The sequence below is a fragment of the Chaetodon auriga genome, chromosome 18 (genome assembly GCF_051107435.1).
Source record: "Chaetodon auriga isolate fChaAug3 chromosome 18, fChaAug3.hap1, whole genome shotgun sequence".
Taxonomy (NCBI): Eukaryota; Metazoa; Chordata; class Actinopteri; order Chaetodontiformes; family Chaetodontidae; genus Chaetodon; species Chaetodon auriga.
Genome location: NC_135091.1, coordinates 5,042,683 through 5,069,245, shown reverse-complemented (window position 1 = coordinate 5,069,245; position 26,563 = coordinate 5,042,683). Strand labels below are relative to the sequence as shown.

At 41.3% G+C, this 26,563-nt stretch overlaps 3 protein-coding genes and 3 long non-coding RNA genes across 6 annotated transcripts; 4 read left to right on the top strand and 2 right to left on the bottom strand.

Moving 5' to 3' along the window:
- Positions 1-218: 218 nt before the first annotated feature.
- Positions 219-4,367, bottom strand: mtif3 (mitochondrial translational initiation factor 3). Its single transcript, XM_076756572.1, has 4 exons — positions 4,286-4,367; positions 2,680-3,145; positions 1,859-2,010; positions 219-951 (listed from the first exon to the last, which is right to left on the bottom strand). Exons 2-4 carry the CDS (start codon positions 3,140-3,142, stop codon positions 712-714), a joined length of 855 nt encoding a protein of 284 aa, XP_076612687.1. The 5' UTR covers positions 3,143-3,145; positions 4,286-4,367; the 3' UTR covers positions 219-711.
- Positions 4,368-12,313: 7,946 nt separating this feature from the next.
- Positions 12,314-14,650, bottom strand: knstrn (kinetochore localized astrin (SPAG5) binding protein). Its single transcript, XM_076756785.1, has 9 exons — positions 14,574-14,650; positions 14,184-14,249; positions 13,823-13,958; positions 13,654-13,683; positions 13,462-13,561; positions 13,195-13,309; positions 13,047-13,108; positions 12,671-12,745; positions 12,314-12,558 (listed from the first exon to the last, which is right to left on the bottom strand). The coding sequence occupies exons 2-9, from the start codon at positions 14,203-14,205 to the stop codon at positions 12,430-12,432; spliced, it is 669 nt and encodes a 222-aa protein (XP_076612900.1). The 5' UTR covers positions 14,206-14,249; positions 14,574-14,650; the 3' UTR covers positions 12,314-12,429.
- Positions 14,651-15,688: 1,038 nt separating this feature from the next.
- Positions 15,689-16,569, top strand: LOC143336644 (uncharacterized). Its single transcript, XR_013078540.1, has 6 exons — positions 15,689-15,719; positions 15,890-15,926; positions 16,034-16,093; positions 16,226-16,311; positions 16,405-16,457; positions 16,544-16,569. It is a non-coding gene; the product is annotated as an uncharacterized LOC143336644 (long non-coding RNA).
- Positions 16,570-17,784: 1,215 nt separating this feature from the next.
- LOC143336604 (uncharacterized) lies at positions 17,785-18,591 on the top strand. Its single transcript, XR_013078537.1, has 3 exons — positions 17,785-17,841; positions 17,962-18,014; positions 18,189-18,591. It is a non-coding gene; the product is annotated as an uncharacterized LOC143336604 (long non-coding RNA).
- LOC143336605 (uncharacterized) lies at positions 18,588-19,585 on the top strand. The gene is made up of 3 exons (XR_013078538.1): positions 18,588-18,666; positions 18,872-18,924; positions 19,096-19,585. It is a non-coding gene; the product is annotated as an uncharacterized LOC143336605 (long non-coding RNA).
- Positions 19,586-21,246: 1,661 nt separating this feature from the next.
- knl1 (kinetochore scaffold 1) lies at positions 21,247-25,994 on the top strand. Its single transcript, XM_076756793.1, has 17 exons — positions 21,247-21,570; positions 21,797-21,926; positions 22,025-22,083; positions 22,173-22,271; positions 22,354-22,469; positions 22,697-22,787; positions 23,016-23,132; positions 23,221-23,308; positions 23,478-23,540; positions 23,622-23,661; positions 23,753-23,857; positions 23,972-24,072; positions 24,159-24,224; positions 24,519-24,628; positions 24,762-24,883; positions 25,188-25,313; positions 25,528-25,994. Exons 1-17 carry the CDS (start codon positions 21,265-21,267, stop codon positions 25,622-25,624), a joined length of 1,836 nt encoding a protein of 611 aa, XP_076612908.1. The 5' UTR covers positions 21,247-21,264; the 3' UTR covers positions 25,625-25,994.
- The last annotated feature ends 569 nt before the right edge of the window (positions 25,995-26,563 follow it).

Below are 26,563 nucleotides of genomic sequence, written 5' to 3'. Positions count from 1 at the left end.
GGGAGCACTGAGCGGTTTGCATGAAGATCGTCGAGCTCGTTAAGTCCTTTTAAGACCCTGATAGAACATGTGGCTCGTTTTCAGTCACCGGATTAGAGATTTCAGACTGAAGTCTCATCATCTTCATCACCTCATAAACAAACTCTGTTGGTTTTCACCTTTAATTTAGCACCAATCTGTATTTAAAGGGACGACAGACAACGACAGAGAGGCTCCCGGTCGTTTGAGCAGGTTACAGTCCCCTAAAATCTGAATTTTATTCATAACTGCACATCAAAATTCACATCTATTGCAAGTCTTTCTGTCCTGGCAGAGGGACCCCTCCTCCTCTGTGGCTCCTCCTGAGGTTTCTTCCATTTATTTCCCGTTAAAGGGCAGAGTGTCTGCGCTGTGTGCTGTACAGATCTATGACAGGAGCCTATTTTGTAAGGTTACACTCTTAAAAACACACCTGGGACCTGCCCCATAGCTTAAGGGTTAAGACACCTGGCAGGCCAGGTGTTTAGCTGATGACTGGCTGTGATATCTTCCAGTACAGACATATCAGAACTGAACACAGTTGAAGTTCAGAGGACTAACAGCTTATGGTCCTTTTAGCAGGATGCCTCATTCTTACACACTGAGAGCCTGCAGAGCTGTTAAAGGAGTTTACACCAAGCTGTGACATTCAAGCACAGACTTTTGTTGTGAAAGCGTTTTATTTCCTTCAGCTCACTGCTGTACGGACCCTTCTGTTGCATCCGCGTCGCCAGCGCTTTTGTCCTGAGCCGCTCTTGATCTGGAGTCAGCAGCCGGCGAACCTGCGGCCTCTTTCCCGTCTTTCTGTGACCGCTCCTTGGCTGAAGGCTGGCGGAGAACACACATGGCTGTCTGACCTTCGCGTATGACTTTTGGCTTGGAGACGAATCCCACTGTCACACGCATTTGTTGCACCACCTGCTCCAGAGCTTCCTGTGGAAAATAAAAGGAAAAAAAGCAAATGTTTAGGTTTGATGTGAGGATGGTTAAAAGGCAATTTAGGAAAACGGCATCAAGAGAAGGTGAGAACACAGAAAGAGTTGAGAATTTGACCTCGCAGGCATGTAGTCACAAATTTCAGCCTCTGAACGTAACTTAACATGTTACACAGCATGAAAAGTAACATAATACTACAGCAATCTAAATGCTGGTTCACTCCACAGTCGAGTCTGTGTGAAACTGGAGGCCAGTACTGCTGAAAGTATTAGAAAATAATCAGATAGAGGCTGACAGCTAAAGTATTTTTGATGAGGATCCCTCACATTTGGCCACTTGAGTTGTTTGTTAAATGCAGTTGTTAAATGTTTGTTAAATCTGACATTTGTGACGACCCTCTCCTTCCAGGAGCCCGGTGGGCGGAGTCGAGAGGCAGCTCACCTGGTGGCAGCCAGCCAGCCACTCACTCCTCTGGCTTCCAGCTGGTCTGGTTTTGTTGTGTTTTATTTGTCTTTATCTCAATTTCAGTTATGGAGAAGAAACGTATTTATAGTTCATGCTCTTGTGTATTCTCTGCAGCCTTGAGCTGCGCTGTGACTGGTCTTGCAAATCTTTCCTGTGGGAATACACAGCTTTAATGCACACAGGTGCAGTCTTTTGAATCAGTTTCAGGTGCAGTGGGAGGCCAGAAAACCTGGAGCAGACAGCATGACGGACAGCATGGCGTCATGCAAATAATTCTAGTAACAGATGCAATAATAAATGAATGACATTATTTGCTTTAAATGTGTGAGCGTTAGGTGCACCGGTGGCTGACTTCAGGTGCTGCCTGTGAACTCCTCATTTCCCATCATCCCCCTGCTGTCCCCGCCTAGAAAAAAAAACTGCAAGTGTTCTTCCTCACCAGGTTGACCGGCGGCGCCCCGCGTCCTGACCTCAAAGTGACTTTGACATGGTGCTTCTTCTCCAGCCAGCTCTCCACTTGTCTCAGCTTGGTGCTGAGGTCGTGAGCTGCGATGCCGGTTGAAAAGGTGAGCTCTTTCACCTGCACAGGGGCTGTGCAGAGAAAAAAAAGTCAGTCCCATTGATCGGATGTGTTGCACACGCTGTGGGTTTTTTAGTCGGAGAGATGGAACAGAGGCGTTTGTGTTAAGAAACATCCTGACTGGACCTCCGTTGGAGAGCATATCGTTTACAGGGAAATTTGCCCGTTTTCAACCAGATTTGCATCATTACAATGTGGGAAATATATGCAAATGTTAAACTTCCATCCGTTCTTTCCCAGCAGCCAGAGCTCCTCGCTCACTTTGCATCATCCAGCAAACTTTTGCCAGCTGTAGATGAGCCAAAACCGAGTGCTGCCCAACTGGCAGTATGTTACCCACCAGTGCGAGGGTTGTGGTCTTGAGCAGCGCAGTGCATTCTGGTTGTTGTGAGCTTTCTACCTTAAAAGCAAAAAGGAACATCGCTGCACTTTCTCTCTGTTCTCAGTCACGTTGCACCAAATTCAAAAGTATTTGCATCTTTTCACTGCACAGACAGCCCAGTTTTATGAAAAGAGCATTTACTGTAGTGAAACACTCCTTTAAAACCTGTAACAGCTTTGGGTCAAAGGTAGCTTTGAAAGAAAAAGTTAAAACTTTCATAGTTTACTGTAGCACAATATGTTCTTTCCACTGTGTTAAACTGAGGTCTGAAGGATGTCCCTGCCAGGTTAACACACACCTGCTTTTGCTTTGTGCTTCTCCCACAGCTCCATCTGCTTTTCGTGGACTTGTTTGCCGGTCATCAGCTGGTAGACAGGAGGATCTTTGTGCGCATCGAGCAGCACCAATTTCAATCCCTTCTCATCCATGATTCTGATCACTTCTGCACGGTGCAAGGTGCCCAGGTTCTCGCCCGTGTCACTTATCACATGTATCTGACGCTGCGAGATCCTACGCCCAATGGAGCCGATTTTGCCACTAGCTTGAGGATCCTGCTTTTTTTTTTTCTTTGACACAGGAATCTCTTCTGTGCTGTCAGCGGCAGTACAGAATGGAGACCATCTCCAGGAGGCAGCAATGATGTTTGATCTTTCACTGTATATGGTAAATCTTGATGCTGGCGTCCAGCAGGCAGGGCCGCCGCCGCCACACACAGCTCTCACTGTACGGCTCAGCATCCACCTCACACAACCCGCCGACATGTCCTAGATAAGAACAGACAAGAGGGGACAAATGAGCTGCCAGGTGTGATACTGTGAAACAGCAGACTTCAGATCCAAGAGCTTTTCCTAAAAATGTCTGCTGAAGGTGGCAGATGCATGTAGATACAGAACATCCTGCATTTACATCCAAGGCATTTGACCTAGCTCTGTTTCAGCTAAACGCTTACAGTCAATGTATGGTAGTGTTGTGTTTTTAATTTACTACATCTGATAAAATGTGTTGACACATATAATCTGAACCATGCGCTGCCTTCACCCATGCTTTCTCTTGCCTCTGTAGCTAAATGTTTTGTGAGCCAGTGAGAGCCATACACCTTTGGGTGTGTCACACTTGAATAAAAACATATTAATTTAGTCATTTATTTCCTGTCTGACAGGTTAGGCAGACCTGGTATCACAAAAAATATTCTTTTGATTCATTCTGTTCCATCTCTGCGTCGTTAGCTGTAGCATCACGTTTGAAACACGCCAAACCAGCCTCCATTAAAATATCGTCCAATTTAAATTTGCCACATTTCTCTGCCACTGCACACAACCCAAACATCACAAATTGCACAATTTCCAAACCGCCAGGGTCCACTGTGGTATTCGGCATACAACACACTTACTTCATGACTAACTAAGTTTTACACCTATTTCAATTTCTATGAACTTGTTTCACGTCTTTCTGGTAAGCGATGCAATGTTAAAACAGTGTGGTCGTGATCAATGCAAGCACACAGCCGAACTTAGCAGCAAACCCTAATAATTCTTAAAATGCATTGCAGAAGATGCATCGTGTTGCAGTGGGTGTGAAATTAACGTGTCAACAATAAATTGAAGAGTTTTTGAAGGGAGTCTGGACTTGTCCGAGAGAGCCGTTTACAGTCATCCTCGCTTAGTTTGGTCCAACGTAATGGAAACAATGTAATTTGAATTATTAAACCCTTGGTGTCATTGGCACTTCGCACAAGTTGTCCTACACGTTTCAAGTTAGCCATCCCCAGCTAACGTTACACACAAACCGAGTCCCTGTGTTAAAAACAGGAACGCAAGCAAAAATGATCAAGAACGAATAAACGATAATCTCGCCAGTAAGTAAGTCCCCCAAAGGTGTCTTCTGTTTCTGTGCTGTTTACTCACTGTGGATCAATGTCTTTTGGTCATACTCTCCGTTGCAGGGTGACTGAAGCGTCTTCTTCCGCCTTATTCTTCTTCTTTGGATTTATGTCACAAGAGATGCAAAACGAGATGCTGCCCTCTTCAGGACGAAGGAGGAAACGTCGGTATCCAATCACCCAATTCACCTACTAGAGATTACTGCTACTTGAGAGCAGGATGGTTTCACATTACTTTTTGTAATCAGTTACAAAGTAATACTCTTCTGTTTTGTTTTTCATAGCTGGTTTAGGAAAGTGAGAATTGAAATGATCATATGTCGGCCGGCTCTGCTGTAAAATGTCTGCTGAAGAAAAGCGTGTATAAAATGAGTGTATCTCAGTTTAGTTAGGTGTAATAAGAACAAACAGAATTGTATTCCCAAATACAGGCAAGTAACTGTGTAAATAAAGGTCAAATTTAGATTGAAAATAGTCATCATTGATTAGATTTTGCTCTTGAATATTTGCCATTTATTTCACATTAGAAAATATTAGCAGTCAGGAGGCTGATCCTTGTCTTAAACATCAGATAATAATGTTATTTTCACAAGCTAGTGTACATTTTGGAAACTAGTCATTCCGCTGCATCATCGCTGGATATTCACCTTGACGCAGCGTTATTTGAGTCATTTTGCTTGTGGGAGAGCAGCACAAGAATTCACTTGTTATGTAATTTTCAGGAACTGTGAATTTGCAAAACAAAATTCATGCAGCGGTCAGCTATGCAAACTCAATCTGACGACATATACATCTCCCCAGCAGCTTCACACGCTTTTTGCTGCTGTTCAGCACTTTGGTGTCACTTCAGCCTGAGAAGGTTAATTAAAATAGTCATTCGTGACTGAGAATCTCTGACAGAAGAAGTACTCGGGAGCAATACTTGTTATTGATCTACGGTATCGGTGACTGGACCACACATCCTGTCGCAGACTTAAGGCCATCAGAACAGAACATGAACCGGACGACGTGGGTTTTGTTTGTGGCCCTTCTGTGGATTTGTAAGTAGACACGATCTCCGAGCACTCTGTTGAACTTCAGGCTTGTGTAACACATTGTATTATTCCCTTAAGGAATTGCATTTTTTTTATCATGAACATAGAGAACTGGAACAGTCTTAAGATCAACTATGGTTAATAGATTGTGTTAAAAATGTGGTGTTTTTGTTGAACTCGTTATCTGATTGGATTCTGTTATTTTAGCTCCAGGAAAGAGCTTTTGGGGCAGCCGAGATAACACTTGTGCGAAACTCAGAAACTGTTTGATCAGTGAAAACACAACGTTTGTTGTTCCTGATAAGTTCAATGGCGTCATCAACACACAAAACCAGTGGTCTCGGGGTGAGTCAAAACTATGAAAGACATTTCAAGTACAGAATTGATTTGATTTTATCACAAACTATATGAAACCAAGAGGAGTAGCTGCTGTAAAATGCAGTGTAAAAGAATGCAAGAGATATAAGAATATTTTGAAATTACTACTTGACATAAAAAGTGCATTTTTTTACCTCTCACCAGTAAAAGGTTGCATAGTGTTTCTGCAGAATGGCACAATAGGACAACGTGAGTACAACCTGCTCGTTATACTCACAAAATACTGCAATTTTGAAAAAAACATTTACTGCACATCAACATTTCAACAAAATGGATTTAAAAATGGTTTTCTGGTTTCAACCAACAGAGAAGTTGGAGAGGCAGTGGCCACACGTGGAGACAAAGGATGGAGCTTCTCTGCTGCTCATTTCCAAATGGCATATAGAAAAGAACGTGCATCTGTGCACTCTGCAGGGGAGGCAGTGCAACAACACAGTGTTTGATAAAGGTAAACATTAGGGTTCGGGAAGCAGTGGTTATGGTTAAAGTTAGGGTAATTTTCTAGGACATGAATCCAAGTCTATGTAGTGTGTGTGTGTGTGTGTGTGTGTGTGTGTGTGTGTGTGTGTGTGTGTATTTGTAATGTAGTCACATTGTGGGGACTCACCATATTTGTGGGCACAAAATGCAAGTCCCCTTCAGATAAGATAAGACTTATTGATCCCAAACTGGGAAAATTCAGTCGTTACAGCCAGCAAGTATTACAAAGAGCAAGCTCAGTGGCGTATGTACATTTGTACAGATTATAAAAAATACTAAATGTCAAGTACTATTGCCAATATTCTTATGAGAAAACTACTGATGTCATGTGCTGTATTGTACTTGAGAAATACTAGGACTATGTATATGCACAATACATACAGTTTATAAAAGCACTGTTGCCAATCTGGATAATAAACAGTGTGACTACACAGTTGAGATGAAATGTAAATGTAAATCGTTAAATTTTAGGGTGAAGACTGGGGTTAAGGTTGGAGTAAGGTTTGGGTTTAGAAATGTAAAACAGCAGTTCTTTAAAGACACAAACATACAGCTGACGATTTGTTTTTGTTCGTCCAGATCCAGCGAATATCAGTGATCATAACACAGGTGAGCACATTTCTTTTACAGTTCAGTCTGTCAGAATTCAATGATGAAAACAGAGCGTAGTCTTAGCTGTTTAATGTCTGAAGCATGCCTCTATAGCTTGGTCCCAGTTGTCTTATATTTCTTCTTTACTGTGGATGGGTGTTAAATTCTGACAGGATCTTGCCAGGTTGCATGTTTGCACGCAAAAACAATATGTGAAGAATCCACTTATGATGAAAACTACTGCGACCGAATGGGTGAGTTCTCTTCAGATAAGTAACAGCTCTCCAAACTTCTCTCATCCTTTCTTTTGCTTGTTTGTTTTTTTTTCTTGGTAAAATAGAAATGAGTGCGTAATATATTGCACATCATTCTAATCACACTATGGATGCTGGTTTTGAGATGAGCTAATGAATTAGGAGTGAAATTTCTTCAAGCTGTAAGAAATGCTATCTTGAGATAAAAACTAGATGTCCCTTCCTTGCAGCTCCACTGGTCATGAGCAAGTACATCATCAACATAACAGCAACAGAGAAAGCCTGTTTGAACTGTGACAATCCAGTGAAAAAGCCCGAGGGGGAAATTGGTGTTTCTTATTTCAATGGAGGCTTTGAAAAAGACGCGGAAATCCACGCTGACCAAGCCGCGTAAGACATGCTCCACGACTTTATTCAAAGAATGGTTTGAAACTGTGTGAGATTTTTTTCCCAAATAAATTAAATTAGCTAAACTGACCTATGCTTGGTTGCTTTCTTGGATATGAGAAGATTAATACCAAAGTGGAGCTTCTGCAGGGAGGTCATTATCTTAGTTTAGCATGAAGAATGGAAGCAGGGGGGAAATGTGTCTTCCAACCCCTCCTCTGTCGTATCTTGTGTCGTATCCATACACAAACAAATGCAAAAACAGTTTGCTGGTAAACCTCACCGCGTGACTCCGGGAAGTCGCTGCTCCTGATAATTAAAGCACAAAACTTCCTGTAAAACCACAAAGCTACAGGTGCTGTTAGGCAGATTTTTTACCTTTGGACTGAGCCAGGCCTGCAATTTTCCCCTACTTCCTGCATTTGAGCTAAGCTAAGCTAATCACTTCCAAGCTCCAGCTCCACATTTAACGCACAGAGTTTTTAAACTTTAATGTCAATGTTTTCATCTTAAAAATGTATGAAAAACAGTGGAAATCATGATACCTCATCCACGAGGCTTAAATATCCTTCCATCCGTCAACAGTGAGGTCATGAACAAAATGTCCGCCCTCGCCGCCTCCATCAACGTGTCGTCAGCTGCACTGACGGTGGGAGAAGGAGTCACGGGTATCTTAGTGAAGGAAACGGAGCCTGCAGACGTAAAAGAAGTGTCCTTTGCTTATGTGTCTCCGAACGACAGCATAAACGTGGGTGCTTCACTTTTCTTTGACCCTAAATCAACACAGAATAACAGCAGTTTGTCAGATGGGATTATTAGCTCAGACGCCTGCTAACTTGAGAGTGATGAACAGTAGCACACATTTTCCAAAATGTTCAACTTTAACTCATTACATTTACTGGACTTGAAGGACGAGGCTGGTATTTTTCAATATTTTTACTAGTGGCAACTCTTCCCTGCAGATTATAGAAAGCAGAGATAGTCTGCCTTCGTTTTCAAGATCTGTCACACTGCCGAAAGAAGCGTTTGAAAAATCTGCCAGCATGAACGTTAGCACACCGTTTGCAGCTTTTCTCCGATTCTCCGGTCTGGCCAAGGTAAGAAAACACATCTCGCTGTCACTTCCACTGATATTGTAGATACACCTGACATATTGGATCATGTTGCTGCATCGTAGTTGTTCCATTTTTTTTTCAGGATGAGAAGAACAGCACAGTTTTAGGTGATGAGGTTTTAGCCATTGAGATGGGAGCCATGATCGCCAACCTCACAGACAAAATATCCATCGCTTTTCGAAATCTGACATACGTAAGTCAGTTTTTTAAAAAGTGCATAATGTGGACGTGTGTTATTTGTACTTCTTTGAGTTTGTTGAACACATTTTTCATGCAGCTCTGTGGTTCGTTCACAGGAGGGAACTCCATCTTGTCAATCATGGAATGGTGAAGGTATTTTTTTTTGGCCTTTTGTACATTGAAGGAGCGAAGCCAGCTGAATTCTGGGTGACATCAGCTGAATTAAACCTGATTGGCTGCAGCAGTGACACTTTGATTCCTTCATTAACGCTTCACTTTCAACTCTGCGCCGTTAACTGTCTTTCAGGAAACCGGACGAACTGGACTGACGACGGATGTGTGACAATAAAAACTGAAGACAGCATTACATGCCAGTGTTCGCATTTGACCTTTTTTGCTATCTTATTGGTGCGTTTTACTTCCTCTGTAGCATTTTCTTGATATACATCCTCAGTGAAATACTAATATTTGCACATTCTCACGTGATCTGTGTACTGTTAATTTCCCTCCTCTGTAATGAACCCATCCTGATTACCAATGCCAGTTCCTGTCTAATTTTGCTCTTTGCAGGCTCCTCTTAATGAAACCACTTCAAGTTCTGACCTCAACAATCTCACCATCATCACCCAAGTTGGCTGTGGGTTGTCCATGTTCTTCCTCACCGTAGTCTTCTTCATGCACTTCCTCATCAGGTGAGGATAAGAGAATTTAATTAGTTTCAGATTGAGTAGCTCCTTCCAAGAAATGTCCAGGAAATTATGATCATGTAGGATAAAGCTTAACTGTTACTTTCCAAAATAAAGGTTGAAATTCAGCTCCGGAGCCACCAGTTATTACATCATATCTCTGTGATAATGCTACGATGCAAGTAAACCAGAAAAACCATCTCAGGTCGAGAGCTGTGTTGTTCTACACCAGTTAATCTGGCGACAATATGCAAATAAAACCACTTTCTAAAATAGCAGAACACTGTGGTAGGTCCATGCTCAGATCATTTGCAGGAGGGAAGTGAGACTTTTGAATAATAGCGTCATTGTGGGAACACTATGGAAATAACTGTGATATTCATCCCGTGAATGCATTATGAAAATAAAAACATCCCATCTGTTTCCTCATCTTGTTCGCTCACAGGAATATTTTAAGGCCAAGGTGTGAAGGCCAGAGCTTGCATAATGCACGTAACGTGACTTCTCTTTTCACCTCCCCTCACAGGAGGACCAAAGCCAGTGAAACCACAAGGATCCTCATCCACCTGGTGTCAGCCATGTTCCTGCTTAACTTCACTTTCCTGATCAACAACTTTGTGGCGAAGCTGAAGAGCTACGTGGGCTGTAAGATCATGGCGGCTGTCATGCACTACTTCCTGCTGGCCACGTTCACTTGGTTTGCCGCGCAGGCCTTCCACCTCTGCCTGCAGCTGCACGTGGGGGGCAAAATTGGAATCCAGCACTACGTCCTCAAAGTGTCCGTTATCAGCTGGGGTGAGTGCACGTCACTATTGTCTGGCCTGATCATGGACTTGTCATCTGCAGTTCAGTGGTTTTCTGTCTCCATTTGCAGCACTACCGAGCGTAGTTGGGATTGTCCTGCTCGCCATCGGAAAATATGGTGAACAAGTCATCCTCACTGAGGACAGCGCGGAAAATGTGACCATGTGAGCTGACAAATACTGTTGAAGTCTGTGGATTATATGTTTAACATCCATACCACCCAGCCACGTTTCCTTTCCTTTACTGGCATATCTTTATGTTCGAAGGTGCTGGATAACAGACAATCTCGTCCACTGCATTGTCAACATAGGCTACTACGCGTTGGTCTTCCTCTTCACCTTTGCCACCTTCATCATCATACTGTCCTGGCTCTTCTGTTTCAAGAGGACCAACGCTGTCAGCACACAAATTAACAGAAGTGGCAAAAGCATTGTGGTCATCCTGGGACTGAGTTGCTTGCTGGGTGTCACATGGGGTTTCGCCTTCTTCGGCTACGGTATCCTCCGGATCCCGGCCTACTACATCTTCACGATCCTCAATTCTTTCCAAGGTATCCACAGCTGTGATCAGCCTGAATGTGGTCCAGCAGTCTCAATCATAATCTTTCAATTTCTTGCTTTTCTTATATTTGTTTTTTTCCTCCCTGTTCATGTTGGTGCTTTACTCACAGGATGAAGCTGCTGCAATCACTATTTTTACACTCACAACAGATGAATAGTGTAATGTTGTTGCTCGTAGTGACAAACACACGCCCGAATCTGCAGTTCCACACTGCAGAGCTTAAAGCTCGAATTGGCATGACTTCCAGCTGCAGCAGACAGCTGTTCTTTAGCGAAATGCTAATGCTGCTCGCAACCTGCTCAGCACCAAACGGCAGACAGACATAATTAGCGACTAGCTGTTGAACGCAAAGTAAAAGATGGAGTTGGTGGATGTCAAAAAAGAGCTAAAGGACAGTAAAAATTGATCTTGATTCACCAGTTATTCAGGGACACAGCTCCAAAAGAATGCTAACATGAGTGCTGGATGCCATATTAGAACGGAGGACCCAGGTGCTGCATCAGCAACAAGTGTAAAGCAGAGATAAAACATATATTAGATTTCATTTGCTCAACTTGTCTTTATGAGTGCTCGTCTTTCTTTGCTGGCAGGTTTCTTCCTGTTCATCTACTACTACAACACCAGCCACTCAGGAGAGATCAGCAGTGCTTTGAGCGATGACACAAACACCAGCAGCTCCACCATCGACACTCTTAAAACCAACCTGGACTGCTCCGAGAACCCCTACATCAACTTTACACACGAAAAATAAATCCATGGAAGACGAATGAGATGAAGAGAGAGAGGTGGAAGAAGTACACAGATCTTTTACTTAAGCACACAAAATATACTGTAAGTGCCAAAAGTAAAAGTACTCATTATGCACAATGGCCCATGTCAGAATGACATATTTTATATCACTGGATTATGATCAGGAATTCATTATAAATCCTAATTTATTAGGTGATTTATGTTTTTTCTTAATATGTATTTGTATAATTGACGTAGTAGAGTGGAACCAAAAAGTAGCATAAAATGGAAATACTCAAGTACGAGAGTACAAAGAGTACAGTACTTCAGTGCATGTACTTAACTACATTCCACCATTGTGAAAAGGTCACGGCCAGCTTGAAGTGCAGACGACAAGCCAGTCCAAAGAATTAACTGTGAAGTGTGTGATGTGTAACGTAATGAGCATCTTTCCAGACATATTTATTGCTAGTTATTAGTTTATATGGAAAAGGCTTTAATACTAAATCATTTAGTTCATGGTAGGACCATTTGGTTTGCACAGTTTAATTCAGTGACCAGGATGTTTTTTAATACAAGTAATGAGCTTAAGGCCTTTTTTAAATGCAGCCATCAACTGTAATAATTTTTCAATGGGAAAACTGCAAAGTCTTTAATAACTTCTAACCTGAGGCTTTTGAATACTTCAGAATAAATGTTTTAATTACACCACCCTACAGCACCCTCTCAAACAGGATATGGGTATTTGTAAATGAGATGGCTACAATATTGTACATCCTTCTTGACCCACAAGATCTTCTTGTGTGTTAAAGTATGTTTTGACTGTTTGAAATATGAGCAGAGATGAGGAACATAAGGAAATAAGAATCCTTTATTCAGTTTCAGTCACAATAACATTAAAACAGAATATTATGCACCAATAAACTTTCAAATTTTAACTCATTTTAAATTGGGGAACTATTTTACATTTTCACAACAAGAGAGCTTCTGCTTCCTTCAGAGCTTTTTCCATTTCAGCAGCCTCCAGGGAGAAGTTTTCCCTTTCCTGCATCATATGTTCCCGTGCTGTAGTGAGTTCTGTCATTGTCGTTTGGATTTCCTGTAAGTGTGAGAAATGAGGAACTCTTTGAATACACAAATATCATTTAAATCAACTACAACACATAGCAGTCACACCGATTCATACAAAAGCTTCAACGAGTCTGACTCACCGCTAGCCGAGCACGTTGCTGTGATGCAACGTCTCCAAATGCTTTTAATTTATGCAGCAGGTCTGTGGAGACGCTCTGAAATAAAGACAATGAAAACTGTGTTAAGTAGATGGAACTGCCTATGAAGCCAAAAGCGTGTAACCATTCATGTGTAGGATACAAGTATAGTGTAGATTTGAATTATTTTAAAAACAGGTTATGTTTGTTTTTTGTTTTTTTTGCTTGAACAATTTTATGTCTCCACTGTAATTTCATCTATTTTCCAGTTTGTAGTTATCTGTGAGGGTTTCATTCATTTTCCCCAAAGTTTTATAAAACATATGGCATATAAAACATCACTGTACATTTAACATCCTGTAAAATAAAATATATATACCATAACTTCTTTTCTTTGATCTTCATTTTGTTGTGCAGCTTCTCCAACCCTTTGTCCTACAACTAAGAATCAAAGAGATGTGATGTTATTTTCAACACAAATTGGGCTGACGAAAACACACATTTTGAAAATGGGGACACATGTTCACCTGGGTCTATTTGGGCTGCAACTAGGAGTACATGACAGTCCTTCAGGTTTTTCTGTAACCCCGCGTTCTCCTTTTCAAGGTCACTGAACTGCAGCTCCAACTCAGCTATCCTTTGCTGCAATGTAACAAGACTTTAGCAAAGCAGCATGAGATGGAAAAAAAAATAAAACTACAGCTGACAACAGATAAATGACATGCACATTCACAAAATAACACTTCAGAATAAATACAGTCCTACGACTATTTCATTAAAATTGCTTTCTGTACCTGTGTGTCTGTGAGGTTTTTCTGCAGCTCCTCATTGGAAGCCATCAAATGCTGATTTTGCTCCTTGAGCTCTGCCTGTTGCCCATACCTGGTGGACACACTGTGGAAAGGTGCAACATAGAGTTGTGTTAAAAAAAAAAAAAAAAGGCTGAAGCCCACTACATGCTCAAGATATGCACTATCATGACTTACCCCTTGTGAACTCTAGGAACAACATTTTTTCTGAAAGACAAGGGAAAAATTTGAAGTCAGAAGCTGTGACGCAAACATTCAGAGGTATGAGAGGTTTGTGGTGCTTTACACCAAAGGAAAGGAAAACTTCACTTCACATTGTTAGTTTTACTAATTTGCAACTTCTTACCTTGGCACATTTTCTTTTTGAGATTTAAGGATACCATCTGACTTCTGGCCAGTATTAACAGCTGCAGATACAGCTGCTGTGTCTTTGGATTCCAGTTTATGACCCGTTTTCTTTGTTTCTGCAGGTAACTGCGCACCTGGAAAAAACACGAGATTGTTTATCTGACATCATCTTTGCTCGACGTCATAAAGATGAATTTAGTCATCAACACAGCGAAAAAATAAAAGGCAATAATTTTTTTTAAACTCAACTATGGACCATGTGTCTGCACTTGTGTCCTTAATAAAGATTGATTGATTGAATGAATGAATGAATGAATGAATGAATGAATGAATGAATGAATGAATGAATGAATGCTCACCTCTTGGGATTTTAGAGGACATAGCTCAATCGACAATGAATATAACACCAGCAATGACACAGGGGTCTGTATAAAGAGATAATCTGATTAAACACATCCTGAGCATCTTTAATAAACAGCTGTTCAATTATAACTTAATTAAACATGTTCTGCGTATATGTTTTCTACACATATATTCAATACAGGCCCTACAAATTTGCTACCACGCCGAACATAAAAATCGACATTTTTTGAATGGAGTTTGGTACGATTTCACAAACACAAGGCCTTTAAAAAGACTAACAAAACAGGTGTTCAATTAGCTTTGTTTCGGTGCAAGTTAAGCGGTCAACATGACTGAAACATACCAATATATGCCACATGGTCTAATAACACAACATAAATACGTACCTTGATGGATATTTTAACTCTGATAGTTGTCAACAGTCAAAACAGCCGCACGAATTCAAAAACGTCCCGCCCTCTATACTCAATTCCGGTTTGGTGACGTTACTTCCTGTATAGTTATTACTACTTTTCGCTCCATCTGATGGAAAAAATGTGCATTCCTTGATTAATTCGAGTTAAACTGAGTATGCATTTTTATTTTTTGTTGAGGTAACTTCACTGCAATAACCGAAATAACCAGCGGAATCGAGAAAATAGACAAGACCCACGGCTGTAGTGCACTGCGCATGCGTAGAGGCGGCTAAATTCAAAACTCAAGACGTTAGCATCGAGGCTCGTTGACGTTAGCTGTAGTGTGTAGGTTTGCTTGTCGACCCAGCGAAAAATAAGCAACATGAAAACAGTTTTTTATTAGTTTAGCAGTAATAACGCAGCCGTATCTGTTAGAAAACGTGAGGAATAAGCTCATAACAACCACAAGGTATGCCCAGTACTGTTTCTTCGAAGTTCACGTCTTTTCTTGTTCATATTGTGAATGGCTCGCGATGACGAACGTTAGTGTCAACTGCCGTTAGCTAAATAACGCACTAAAATCAATGTGTTTGTCCCTGATGGCGACGTCAGGAATCATCCGTTTGTTCTCTGTAATGAATGCTTTTGGTTTGGCGGTGAAATAGATAACATTAGCGATTGTTGACAAAGGATAAATCCGTATCGAGCTAACGCCGCCCCTCGTTAGTTTACATGTTAATCCGCATACATAATCAATGTAAAACTAATCTGTAGTACAAAAAATCATGTGGCTTCTGTTCATCCAGTCTCATATTTCCCCGAAGTCACTGGAGCGCAATATATTCATAACAGAGACTGAATGACGGTCACTTCGTCGTTTGTTTTCATGCCATGGAGTTCATTTAATTTTCCACATTTATCACTTAACAAGTTTATCATTATCATAGCTCCTGAAGAACAGTCTTTGGAAACCCTGCTGCACTGTTGCACACCTGATCTACCTGTTATTCCGAATGTCTTATCAATTTAAAATGACTATGAATTAAATATACTGCTGAGGCTGTGTGTTACTGTATCTAACACTGTTTTCATTTGTTCACAGTTGAAAATGGAGCCTCTGGATCCTGCCAAGAATGAGTGAGTGAAAATCATGTTATTAATAGAAAGCAGCATGTGTGCTTTGTCTGCCTGAAGACACCGTACCTGAAGGCCAGCTTTACACCTGGCATTAACTTGTGATATGACTTTGTCACCCCACATGTACATACACCAGATCGTAATACTCTGTTTTATGTTTTGTGTTACAGTGACGGTAGTGGATTCTCCAGGCGCCGCATCTCTTCGGTCAGTGCCGCAAATAATTTTATGGACAAAGTATATACTGTACTGTTGACTTTAAAAAGAACAGATCGTTGTCCTGAACCCTATCATCTGCAATTAATCATTTTCAGATTTTAAAAGCACCACGGAAATCAATCAGATTCCCTGACCCCGAGCAACAGGAAAATATGGTAAATTTAAGATTTTTGCTTGAGTGTTTTATTAAATATCATTTCTCAGCCTATGAAGGATCAAATTGTGTGGTAATACTTTTGTTTATGGTTTTACATTTTACTTTATATATTATATTCATTTTCACTAAGGTGGAGTATGCCAAAAAACCGGTGGAAAAGAGGAATTCAAGGAGAGTCAGCTTTGCCCCTGCTGACGATGTTCTCCTGTTCTCAATGTGAGACTCTTACAAAAATAGAAAAGTAAAGGCAGGCTTAACTTTTCACACGGACATTTACATTTCAACCCAAACAATATTTTATTTTTACAGGGATGTAAAGAATGCTTCTTCTGCCCGAAGTCCTCTCCAAGAATTAGTGACAGGTAAGTTTGTGATGTAAGTTTAAGTAATGTATGTGATTTGCTTTCTTCAAACAGCTTTGTAATATTTCTCCTGTGTTGTTCCACAGCAGCGGCGGCCCCTCAAAACAGGTAAGATGACCTGATCCTTTCAAGCTCTACTCATTCAGTTGTGTGCCACTAATTTTGTCTCTTAACATAAATGTTGTGTTTTTCTTCCATAAGGGTCCAGGTCCTGGTCCCTGAAGATGGGATTCAACAAATTACTGGTAAGAATATTGATTGTTCAACTTCGAACAACTATTACCAAGCGCTCACATGATCGGTTGCGGTGTGAAATAAATGTTACTAAATTTAGTTTTTCAAATTTAGGAATGGAAACCTTATTGAATGCTCCTCTACATGCCGCTCAACAAAGGGAGACGGTGAGCGTGAAGACACTTTGCTGTTTTTCTTAACTGTTTTACCAATGTTGTTTCTTGACACTGACACCAAATGTTAAATTGGTTTGTTATGTTTTTTTGTTTTTTTTGAATATCATAATAATGCTTCATACTAATGTTCAGAGGTTTTCATGTAAACCTGATATTTAGTGACTGTTCATTAACATAAAGTTATCATCCTCACCAGGTCAACTTTGACACTGGGTATGACTTTGGGGAGAAAACAGTGATGTTTTCTACAGATGATGCATTCATGGACATGACCCACAGTCACACTATGAACATTGCCGGTGATGCAGAATTACTTGGAGATATTTCCCTTCAAAACTATGACACTTTACCCACTAGCAGAGAGAAAACAGTGATGTTCACTGAAGATGATGGATCCATGGATATGACCTTAAGCCATACTGTGAACATGACAAGTAGTTCAGTATCACTACCCACGAACAGAAGCATGGATTTAAGTGTGGAGAAGAGAAACACATCCTCATCAGCGTCTTGTGTGGATCCTGCCGGATTAGAAAACTTCCTCTCAAGTCTCTTTAAACCAAGTGGCCCCAGCGTTAATCCTGTGATCACCCGAATGTCGCTTCCAGCTGGAGCATCGTCTGCAGAAACAAACCACTCCCTGGCCCAGGTTAAGACACAAAGAGCTGATGTGGATAAAGAAAATCGGGCTCCAGCTTCTGTCTCAGCTGTGATGGAGAACTCACTAAATACATCCAGAAAGATTGATGAATCATCTTATGGGAGTGCACTCTGTCCAAAGGCTGATGTAAGCATGGATATGACTGAAGCTCATACAGACCACATCCAGGGATTCACCAATGATGACAACCCCTTTCAGTGTCTTTTTCCCACTCAAGAAATGTACTCCCAAGCTGACAGCAGAGCGTCACAGACAGCAGAGACGACCAAACAACAGCAGGGCACTAAAACGCTGCCATCATCCAACCTTAAAGGTATTGAATTTCTATCCACTAATAGACTGATGGCATCTTGTGTTTTTTGGGGATTCTGGTTTTATTTCATTTGAATACAGTTTAAATAACATCTGATAACATCTCAATTTCCAAATTTAGGTATGACATCTCTGAGGAATCCTTCTCTACATGCTTCTCATCAGAGACGTGAGGTGAGTTTTATTATTAGTTTACTGTGCTGTTAGAATTACTCTTGAATCTTGAGTCACTGGACTGTGCATCAGTAGAGCTTTCAAAGTGTTTTGTTTTAATGCTTATTGAAGATTACATGTGGAAGTCAGTTTTTAGTGAGTATGGGATATAACACAGTGTCTTTTCTTCTTCAGGTCAACCTTGATACAAAAGATGACCGCAGAGAGAAAACAGTAATGTTCACTACAGATGATGAGTTCATGGACATGACTCAGAGTCACACAGTAAACATTGCCAGTGGTTCATTAATTCCTCCAAACCGAAATCACACCAGTGACAGTGTTTCATCTGTGGGGGAGAGAAAACGTGAGACTTGTGGTCCACCGAGCTCGTCGGCAAATGGTTTGGATCGTGGAAGTGCTTCCAGTGGTAATCCTGCGATTGCCACAATGGTGCATCCTGCTGCAGCATCCTTTAAGAAAACTGTCGGCACAGACCACTTCCTGTCCCAGTTTAAAACTGATGTTGGTAAAGAAAATCGGTCACTAAGTACAACCAGGAACTTTGGGGCATCACTTAATGGAGATACAATCTGTCCTGAAGATGATGTGAACATGGAAATGACTGAAACTCATACAGGACTGCAAGCGCTGGAGTCATTTAACAGCACAGGTATGGAAACAGATTTTTTTTCCTTTTTTATTATTATTATTATTATGTTGTTGTTGTTGTTGTTGATGTTGATGTTGATGATGATGTTTTTGGTTACTTTTCCACAGTTGAAGTGGGATCACTTTTTAATCTGGTGTGAGAGTCACCAAAATGAGAATTTCTGGTCTGGTTATTTTTGTGATTTGTTTTTGTTTTTCCTCATTAGGTGTGGAAACCTCACTGAAGCCGTCTGTAAATACAAAGGTGGAAAGACATCAGGTGAGTTTAGAAATTCACTATGTTTTTATGTTGGGTCTGTTATAGTATTTTTATTTTGGCTCTCACACAACAATAATTGCTTAGTGATGTTTATTTAAAATGTGATGTCAAGATTTATGTTTTCTGTGACTGTACACTTGCACTGATCGGTTGTTTTTTTTTCTTCCACAGGTCAGATTTGATGCTGAAGATGACTGCAGAGAGAAAACAGTGAGGTTCACAGCTGATGATGCCTGCATGGATGTGACACAAAGTCACACTGTAAACATCGTCAGTGATTTACGACTGCAGTCACACAAAAATGTGGGCTTTTTACCGACTTGCGGAGAGAAAACAGTGAGGTTCACTGCAAGTGATGCAGCCATGGATGTGACACAGAGTCACACTGTAAACATTGCCACTGATTTTCACCCACAGTCACACCAGAATGTGGACTTGATACCTGCTTGTGGAGAGAAAACAGTGAGGTTCACTGCAAATGATGCAGCAATGGATGTGACACAAAGTCACACTGTAAACATCGTCAGTGATTTACGACTGCAGTCACAAAAAAATATGGGCTTTTTCCCTACTTGTGGAGAGAAAACAGTGAGGTTCACTGCAAGTGATGCAGCCATGGATGTGACACAGAGTCACACTGTAAACATTGCTACCAATTTCGCCCCGCAGCCACACCAAAATGTGGACTTTTTGCCTGCCTGTGGAGAGAAAACAGTGAGGTTCACTGCAGATGATGCAGCCATGGATGTGACAGGAAGTCACACTGCAAACATTGCTGCTTATATGGAACTGCATTCTCACCGAAATATGGACTTTTTACCTGCTTATGGAGAGAAAACAATGAGGTTCACTGCAAATGATGCAGCAATGGATGTGACACAGAGTCACACTGTAAACATCGCCATCAATTTGAACCCACAGTCAAACCAAAATGTGGACTTTTTACCTGCTTCTGGAGAGAAAACGGTGAGGTTCACTGCTAAGGATGCAGCCATGGATGTGACAGGAAGTCACACTGTAAACATTGCCACCGATTTAGAACTGCATTCTCGCCAAAATACAGACTTTTTACCTGATTGTGGGGAGAAAACATTGAGGTTCACTGCAAATGATGCAGCAATGGATGTGACACAGAGTCACACTGTAAACATTGCCACCGATTTGGACCCACAGTCAAACCGAAATGTGGACTTTTTATCTACATGGGGAGAGAAAACAGTGCGATGCACCACAAATGATGCAGCCATGGATGTGACACGAAGTCACACCGTAAACATAGCCAGCAATTCAGCGTCAGATTCGGTTCTTCCACACCAAGATTCTAACATTTTATCCACGTGTGAAAACATGGATTTTCCTTTATCTGTGAAGAAGAGACAAAGTGAGACATGTCACCCACGTGGAAGTCAATTTTCTTCAGCACAAACTTTGGAACCAGGATTTAAAAACTCCATGTCTAAGACGAGTTGTCCCTGGGCTAATCCTGCCATCACCAAAGCAGTGGCTCCTGCTGCTTTGTCCCCTCAAGAAACTGTAGACACAAATGGCTTCCTGGACCAACTTGAAACGCACAAGCCCGATGTCGATACTGAGGAGGAAGTTCCAGGTTTTAATCCAGTGAATAAAACCACGACAGACTGTCTAGAGGACAGCGTAAACATGGATATGACTGAAGCTCAAACAGGCAACATTTTGGGACAAACGTGTACAGATGAGCCCCCTCAAAGCCTGTCTTCCCCACAGGATGTGTACCTGAAATCTGACCATTTGAGTAAAACAAAGGTGACTTCACAACCGAGCAGTGGAGCACTGGGATCATCCAACCCTGATCACGTGGAAATCACAAACCTTCCCGATTGCCTGGACTCAAATGAAATTGATAACAGGAAGAAACTGGAACAAAGAAATCAGACTTCTTCACCCAGTGTTGTTGACCATGATGTCGATGTAGCGCCTGCACCGAAGTCTAGACGAATAAGTTTAGCCGATCTTCATTCAAAAGTGAGGCGTTTGAGCCACATGCTAAATACAGCTCCTGATACTCTGGCCACAGAGAGCTGCACAGCACCTTCACCTCAGCTGGAACATGACGTGGACAAAAACTCAGAAGGCAAAACTAAATCCCTTCCTGCAATGCAGCCTGAACTTGAAATGGGTTTGATAAACACTGAAGAAAATACACAAGCTCAGTGTCTTATGGAAGAAGAACAACCCTCAACTACTACTGCAACTCCTTTCAACTTGAAGACTAAACAGCTCATGTCAAGACTCTCAGTGGGAGGCTTTAAGCCGAAACTGCCCAAAAGAAGCAAACCTGACGATTCAAAGAAAGTGAAATCGATGGAAGAACATACAAGGACAAACACTCTCAATGTTACTAATCAACTGAGCAACTTCGACGGCGATGTGAGTGACATTTACGATGAAGAGCTTGGTAGCTGTGAAGAAACGACAGAAATTCTGGACACAAGGAGTCCTGAAAAAGTGAGCGCTTCCCAGGAGTTCTACATGGATGGAGCTGCAGAGGACGACGTGTTTGATCAGGACTTTATCAGTGCTGTCCATGGAAAAAAGAGACCTTTGCCAGGAGGTGAAAATAACATGGAGGATGAGAAGAGAATGAAAACATCGAGTGACTTTGAAATGGTAGGTCAAGTAAGGGTACTGTGAATTCTCAAATTATGGTTGGGGTCTTTATTTACCCTGCTTACCTTACCTGGATCGAAGTAGTGAAGACTGTATTTATATTCAAAAGTGACACTCTGAACGTGAGATTAGACTTTACAGTGAATTATATAAGTTTACTGTTATGACTTTGTTTTTTGAAGAAATTCTTAATTTGTTTCTCTATTTTCCCCCTTTGTGTTATCAGGGATCACAGGCTCATCTTGTCGAGTGTGACGGTAACATTACTACAGCTCCATCCACGACCACACAGTCCACAGATGACTCCAACAGCAGTCACACGGCCAGCATCAGATGTGAGGCTACGTTTGAATCAAGTAAGTCGTGATGGGTTCTCGTAGTGTGAATCATTAAGATCCTTCGTTTGTGATGTTTTCCTGATCTAATTCTGTTTTCCTTTTTATTATTTTTTCAGCTTTCAAACAAAGCCTGTTTGAATCCCAGCTTGAAGACTACGCCAGCGACATGCAGAGGGTATACTGTTGATATATTCTCAAATATATCTTTAGAATATTCATTTTTTCCACATCAGTTATTTAATACCTTCAATGTTTTGGTTACAGAAATTCGATGATGGCACCATGACGGTGTTAGAGTTCTTTAAGCTCTTCAACATTGACTTTGTCATCCACAATCCCCGGCAAAGCGTCCTTCCTGGCAGAGTAAGTTAAGCTTCTTTGAAAAGAAATGTGTGAAAAACAGCAGCTGAATGCAGTGACGTGACTTTTCATTTTGTTTTTGCAGCTTTTGTCAGACACAGATCGCACGCCGATGGATTTACTGAAAGACAGGCACATCAACCGTCCTAAGCAGATGGTGTATGAGACAAACGTCCTGAACCTCACAGAGAAGGTGGAGGGGTATGTGCGCTTAGGACTGTACAACACATTAATGACTAAGATTAGATGTATACATATAGCAGTTTATCACCATCTTACCTTGTGGTATTTCTTCCATGAGAGGTGTTCACGTCTCATTTTAGGTTTACACCTGAATGCATATGTTGTAGAAGTGTTTCAAGCTGTGTCTGATAATCCAGATGATAGGCCCGAAGCTCAAAGACAGGCTGGTTTTGTCCTCCTCTTAGGCTGAAGGAGCGCATGCAGGATCTAGACAAACCACTGAAGATTGTCAATAGACCTCTGTGGGAACAAATGAGTAATGCTTCAGAAAACGAGGTATGAAAGGCTTTTTGTTTTTTCACCTGATGTAATCACTGTCGCACGGGCCATGTGAATTCTAAAAGGACTTTTTGTGACTGACCCATAAATAATTCACAGTATACCTGTCTTTTTGTGAAAAGGATGCATGTGGATAATTTTTTGGATTTAGCTGATGCCCTCTGCTGTGTATGCATAGTCTCAACTATGATCTTATTCCTGATCCTGACTGTGTTTGCTTTTCAGCTCAAATCTTTTGGTGCAAAACTAAAAGAGCGAAATAACCTGTTCAGAAAGACGAGCAAAGTTCAGTCACATGAAATGAAGGAGGCGTTGTACTCGGACCTCGTGCAGGCTAACCTGGTAAGAACCTTCATGCAGAAATACTCAGTTACAACGCTGGCGATCTTTTGAGAGCGTCAAAGGTTATCGACATTTTTTATCTTTTCAGGAGGAGCAACAGAGGTTGAGAGGGACGATCAAAGAAGCAGATGAGATGATAAAAAGTTTGGATGACTGTATTCATCAGTTAGAAACAGGTATGGCCTCAGTGGGAAAATGACTCATGTCCGTCCACTTCACAGCGCCGCTTTCTCTGTATGATAGACTGACAACGCGGTTGGTGTTGATTGCTGCTACAAGGGACACGCAGAGCAGACGGTGAATCAGCAGTAACACCGTCTGTCTTTCCTTCTTTCCTTCCTTCAGAACTTGCTGCAGTTGAAGAAAAAGGCTTCAAGGACTCACTGAGTCTGAAATCACTTCAGGAAGGTAACTTGTCACATCACTTCATTTTTTCACTTGTTTGTTGTATTTGTTTGTGCTTGAATTGATTTTTTTTTTTTCCCTCAGAAATGCAGAAAGTCACAGAGGCTTTGGCTGATGATGACCGGTAAGATGAGAATAGTAAGAAGTATCGTTCTCATGTTTAGATGCTGTAGATACAGAAATGTTTCTTATGCTTTTCTTTGTTCCTGCCGCAGACAAATATCCGAATTGGAGATGCAGATGAAGCCAAATTTAAATAAAGTGAACAGGCTGAAAGCTGAGACCAGGAAGCTCGAGAGCCACCTCGCCGTGCTGCATACGTCAGTTTCTTTCATTTTACTGTTTTAGAGTGTGTGTGTAGCTGATGTTTGTCTTCACAATACATAGCTTTTGTGCACAAAGATGTTCACCTTTTTGTACATTTCTCGCCTCAGGCTGAATGAATGGAAGTTTGGAGAGAAGGGAGACGACTGCACGGTGTACACTTTTCTCCATGAGACCTTCCATCTGCAGTTGGTGTTTGAAAAATCCAACGGTAAGATTTTTGATAGACATTTGGTTCAAGCAACTACTAATATTTTTTCAATAATAATGTTTTCCCCTTTTTTTTTGTTTTTGAAGGAATTGATGCTGATAAGCAGTCCGAGAGGAAAATATCACAGATCACATTCAGACATCAACTCGATGGTGAGTCAAAACAGTACAAATAGTAGTACGTCATGACTGGTCATTTGTTAGATCTGTGCGGAATCCGCGTTAAAGATGGTTTGTTTGGTTTAACGTGGGTTCAAATCTGCTCACCTGTCGGACTACCTTCCATGTCAAATGGATGTTACGTAAATCTCTGGTAGTTTTTCAGTGAGTTCTTTATAACGAGAGTACATTTAATGTCTGTTGGCACCTTGAACATGCAGGACAGCGGTCAGTCTTGTCGCTGGTAATTTGTAAAAACACCTTCTGTGTATTTTGTTTTCTAACCAGATGAGAAGTCGCAGGGCCACGCCTGCCTCGTTCACAAACTGCTCTCTCAGTACACTGAGGGAGAAGCTGCCTGGGTGGAGAAGTATCCCAACAGCAGACATGTTCCAGAGGTCAGTGTTTGTTTTGTTAACTGAGAGATGGCAGCATGTGCCGCTGCACGTTGAGCTTATCTTGTTTATGGCCGACTTGTTTAAGACCCGGTCCAGACACTGAATTTGGTATCTTGTGTCGTGTTGCATGCAGCTGCTCCATGACGTGGGCCTGGCGGTGAGTCGCTGTCGTCTGCTGGGAGAGGAGCTACGTCTGCTGACAATGTGGGGGGGTCTGAGGCTCGATATTGTCAGCATCAGCTGTGTCGACACCCAGTAAGAGCTCCTCCTCTTAAAAGCTAGATAGAGCTTACAGTGTTTAGCACAACAGTATTATTAATTTAGTCTTTATTAGTTAGTATGATAACATCATCTCTAATATCATGGTTCCCAGTACAAAGCTGACAAAGTGGCCTCAGATCTGTAATATGCTGGGTAGGGGTGATTTAGCCCTCAAGTCAATGTTTCACATAAAGAGCAGATTTTTGTTATTTTGTATTTTTTTATGATCTGTGGTTAATCAGTTTTTCAGAAATTAAGCTACATTAAATAAGATCCTTTCTTCTTTTTCTTCCTCTAGAGTCCACATTGTCTTCAGCAGTCTCAAGACATTTTCTAAGTTTGAGGTGGTGTTCTCCATCAGTTTGACCAACCACCTCTACGTCCTTCAAGTGCAGAGCTTCAAAAACATGATTGGGAGCACAACGTAAGTCTGACCCTTTTGAAATAAGTGAAGCAGTGCTTTGGGTGGAGGGTGCCGCAGCTTTAAAAGCACTCAAATAACAACGTGCTGAGGTAGTGCGATGATGTTGTTGCTAGGAATATTTAAGCAGCGTTACACACCTTTGTGAGCTTCTGCAGTCAGAAAAACACCCAAACCTCACTAACAAACAGTCTTTAATGTTTTCATGTATTTGCAGGATGCAACAGATTGAAGAAATTGTGGCCTTGTTCAGTCCGGCCAGGAACCTCCTGACGAAGATTGTCAAAAAGATTCATGAAAATCTGCTCTGTTGAGACCAGGAACTGTTTCTAATCAAACTGTTTTGTACAAAATAGATGGTGACAAATGAAAAACTATAAAATCTGTTAACTGAAATGAAAATTGTCTGCATTTGTCTAGCTAGAAAATTGTTTTTCTGAGTGATCATGAGCACCATTTGTAAGATTAAATCCTCTTGTCTTTCACTGATCTGGAGTTCAGACAGTGCAGCAGTTTCCAGAGTCGCCTCCAGATGGTGAACATGGACCGACTTAGTTCACATAAAAGGGGCCTGATATGTATACATCAGCTGGATCCTGTATTTAAGACAAGCATCAACAGAAGGTTGTATATCTGTCACGTCCAGTTGTAAATATATTTCTCTGTGTTTTGTTCATGATGCTGTTCCCACAGTTCTCTGATCTTTTTTCATTTTTGAATAAATGCTTTGTATGTTTGCCATTAGAGAGCAAAAACTGTAAAATAAATGTACTTAAAGGTTTCCATTAAAACATTTTGTTTCTGATTCTTTTCCCATTGTTTACATGAGCTTTCTTCTCCATTTTCATCAACGTCTGTCTCTCTATACCTTCCCTTTCTTTTGTTTCCTCTTCTGCATGTTATCAGTGTTCTACTACTCATTCCTATGACAGTAACCAGGTCGGCACCATTCCCCTGGCTAACCACTGCATTAAATTATTTGGGGAGTGCCTCTTCATCTCCCCAAATCCTAAACCCAAAGACAAGACCAGGAGAACACTTTGTGTTCATGAGGTACTGCAGCTAAAACACAGGCAGAGTGTTAATTATATGTTTTAATGCAGTAGAATGAAAGTCACACCTGAAACATGGAGGTGTGTGATGTATTTCCATTCTCATCAACAGCTATTTAAAACATGACCTGCAAATTAGACACTTCTGTGTCTATTGCTGTACTGTTGGTAGGCTTTAGGGGGCACTACAGGGCTGTAAAA

Excerpts from the sequence above, each read along its gene's own strand:
- mtif3 (XM_076756572.1), bottom strand. The coding sequence starts at position 3,142 with ATGTCGGCGGGTTGTGTGAGGTGGATGCTGAGCCGTACAGTGAGAGCT. Across the intron at positions 2,011-2,679 it reads GAAGCACAAAGCAAAAGCAG|CCCCTGTGCAGGTGAAAGAG; the intron begins GTGTGTGTTAAC and ends TTCTCTGCACAG. Across the intron at positions 952-1,858 it reads GGGCGCCGCCGGTCAACCTG|GAAGCTCTGGAGCAGGTGGT; the intron begins GTGAGGAAGAAC and ends TATTTTCCACAG.
- knstrn (XM_076756785.1), bottom strand. The coding sequence starts at position 14,205 with ATGTCCTCTAAAATCCCAAGAG. Across the intron at positions 13,109-13,194 it reads TGCAGCCCAAATAGACCCAG|TTGTAGGACAAAGGGTTGGA; the intron begins GTGAACATGTGT and ends TTTGATTCTTAG. Across the intron at positions 12,559-12,670 it reads AGCAACGTGCTCGGCTAGCG|GAAATCCAAACGACAATGAC; the intron begins GTGAGTCAGACT and ends TCACACTTACAG.
- knl1 (XM_076756793.1), top strand. The coding sequence starts at position 21,265 with ATGGAAGAACATACAAGGACAAACACTCTCAATGTTACTAATCAACTG. Across the intron at positions 23,662-23,752 it reads GCTTTGGCTGATGATGACCG|ACAAATATCCGAATTGGAGA; the intron begins GTAAGATGAGAA and ends TTCCTGCCGCAG. Across the intron at positions 24,629-24,761 it reads ACAGCAGACATGTTCCAGAG|CTGCTCCATGACGTGGGCCT; the intron begins GTCAGTGTTTGT and ends TGTTGCATGCAG.